General features: G+C 41.1%; 1 protein-coding gene across 1 annotated transcript; it reads left to right on the forward strand.

Moving 5' to 3' along the window:
* Positions 1-992: 992 nt before the first annotated feature.
* LOC144477458 (uncharacterized) lies at positions 993-2545 on the forward strand (the record flags this gene model as incomplete). The annotated part of the gene is made up of 3 exons (XM_078195183.1): positions 993-1185; positions 1422-1603; positions 2385-2545. Coding segments are annotated over exons 1-3 (536 nt in total), but the record flags the coding sequence as incomplete, so codon positions are not given.
* Positions 2546-2575: the final 30 nt, after the last annotated feature.

The raw sequence follows: 2575 nt of genomic DNA on the forward strand, positions 1-2575 counted from the left end.
TTGGTAAAGCGTATGCCTTCAAGAAGTAGTGAAAGCATCACTTACATAATGTTTCATCTAAGGGGGAGGTGTTATGTACGGAGATTTTCTCACGACGTTTTTTCTTTCCTTCTTGAAGGTATACGCTAAATAACGTCGGCGGGGAACAACGGTCCATTCATTCCAAAAATAGAACACCTAATCTACCATATGGGGCGCGAGTCCAAAGGGCCACACATCCCCGATTCTTAGACCCATCCGCGGCGTGATTTTGGTCACGTAGGCCCAGCCCCCACTACCGAATTTTCCAGTTTCCACCGCGCATAAAAGGGCTGAGATTTTTCTCCTCAACGGGCAGTTTTAAGTCAAATCGCGACGCGAGACGTAGCAAGATCGAGCCGAGTTCTCCTTCGAGCAATAGTTCACCCCCGCCGACTTGGAGCGTAAACCAGGGAGCGTGTCTTAGGACCATCGCGATTCACATATTACACTTACGCACTTGTAGTAGATTGAAGTTGTTAGATTATAATAGTTTTTACTTTCAACTCAGTGTACAAGTTTATTTCATTTCCATCTCCCAGTTCGAGTCAGTTGTTGGTAACGATCTCACAAAGATACACCTTTACCGCTCGAGGTGTATCTACTAATATTTCTTTTGAAGTTACGAGGCAAAATTAGAGTGTTGAAAGAGACATCGGCCCGGTGTTGAAAGAGACATCGGCCAGTCCACGAAACCAACTTCCTATCTAAGGTGGCGACCCGGTGATGAAAGAGGCACCGGCCAGTCCACGCATTCCTTTCAAATTATCCGCACAAACTCATTTACCTCCGGCCACGTGTGCAGTGGCCCTCGGCTCGTAACACTAGCAACGGGTTAGTATGTATAGAGGGATCTTGCTCAGATTCGATGCTATACCTGTGAGAGAGGACGAGGTAAGCTACGGCCGCTCACAGGGTAGTCAGGGACAGGACGGCCGCCCGCAGTAGAGATCTGTAGAGGTTCTTCGGTGACCATGACGGTTGGAGAGGACGGCCAGGAAGGCCGGCCGCCTTCCGGACATAGTGATACGATAGCCTTGCAGCGTAGCTTAGATCTATTGGGAGAGGACGGCCATGAAGACCGGTCGCCTGATAGTAGTAGATGTTCCATTTGTTCAAAGTTGCTTTCGTTGCTCGCCATAGAAGTTAGCAAGGAAATTGATCAAAGTATAAACCTGTAACACCCTGTAACCTGCTAATTAGAATATATCTCCTTTTGTGCTCAGTAAACCATATATTCTGTGTCGAATATCCATTCCATCAACCACTTCCCCTTCCGTGGTTAATATCATTATAAGTATAATAGTTCATAAAATTTCAATATTATTATTTTTTAATAAATTAAAATTGTAGAAATTTATATTATACTGTTACTATATATTAATAATAATAACGTTTTTCAGATGGGATCGAGGACCGATTGTACATGGATTTCTTCAGAAATTTGTGGAGGGAAACGTTGAAGGAAGGGTTGACGGTGGCGGCCTTCGTCGAGGACCAAAATGGCGGCAAGCCGATACTCGCTGGCTTGAACATGAACACTCTGAGATACGAGGACGACATTCATATGTCGATTGCTGGCGAGGTTAGTAGTAGTAATTGCTGCGTTTTAATTGAGTTTAACGTAATTGTTTTGCTAGTAAAATGCGGAGCTGAAAAATAGGAAATACTTATATTATAATTTTATATTGTATTATATAATTTTCTATTGTACTATACAATTTTATATTACATTATATAATTTTATATTATATTAGGATCATTATTTATATTATTTGTCATATTGCTTAATTCATGTAATTTTCATATAAATTATGGACGGTCATTCTTGTGGGTAGAGTGGGATGAAATATTATAATTTACTTCTCTTTAGATTATGATAATAATATATTTTAATATAACTAAAAACTAATCTATATAATATCTTCTCAACTCTATTTGCGACTCGCGCTATCTCACTCACAAACCTCGTTGCGGTCTTCTCTACGGCTGGGCACAAAGTGGGCCTTATTGCTACTTCCTTGTGCACACATCACACCATTCATACTAGATGGGACACTCGCATAAAAATTCCAATCATTCACTCAGTCATAGACCATGCAATCTAGACGCATACATAAAACCAATACTCACAATTCTAGAGGGTAGTTTTTACTATAACATCAAGGTTAGGGTTACTTAAGGCAGCTCCCACATCACACGTATTAATCAAATGTTTTCGTCGATAAATTTTCTAAATAAAAATACAAGTAATAATCTTGTACGTCATTTAACTTTTAATTTCAAAGATCGGGCAATAATAATTGAATTATTAGAGTGCATTGTCTTCTTCGCTGTTTAATATCTGTCTGTCAATATCTTTGCAGTCGAAAAAGGCTCAGCAGCTGATCACCGTGTATACGAACACGATGAAGAAGGCAGGCATTTTTGAGAAGTACGGCGTGGATAGATACTTGGGTGCCGTCGGCCTGTCGGTGCATCCGTCGTTTAGAGGCGCTGCTCTGGGCGGGCATATTCTCGACGTCAGGTGAGGGTGCAGACTCCATTATAATATACT

The sequence above is a fragment of the Augochlora pura genome, unplaced genomic scaffold (genome assembly GCF_028453695.1).
Source record: "Augochlora pura isolate Apur16 unplaced genomic scaffold, APUR_v2.2.1 APUR_unplaced_1202, whole genome shotgun sequence".
NCBI classification, from domain to species: domain Eukaryota; kingdom Metazoa; phylum Arthropoda; class Insecta; order Hymenoptera; family Halictidae; genus Augochlora; species Augochlora pura.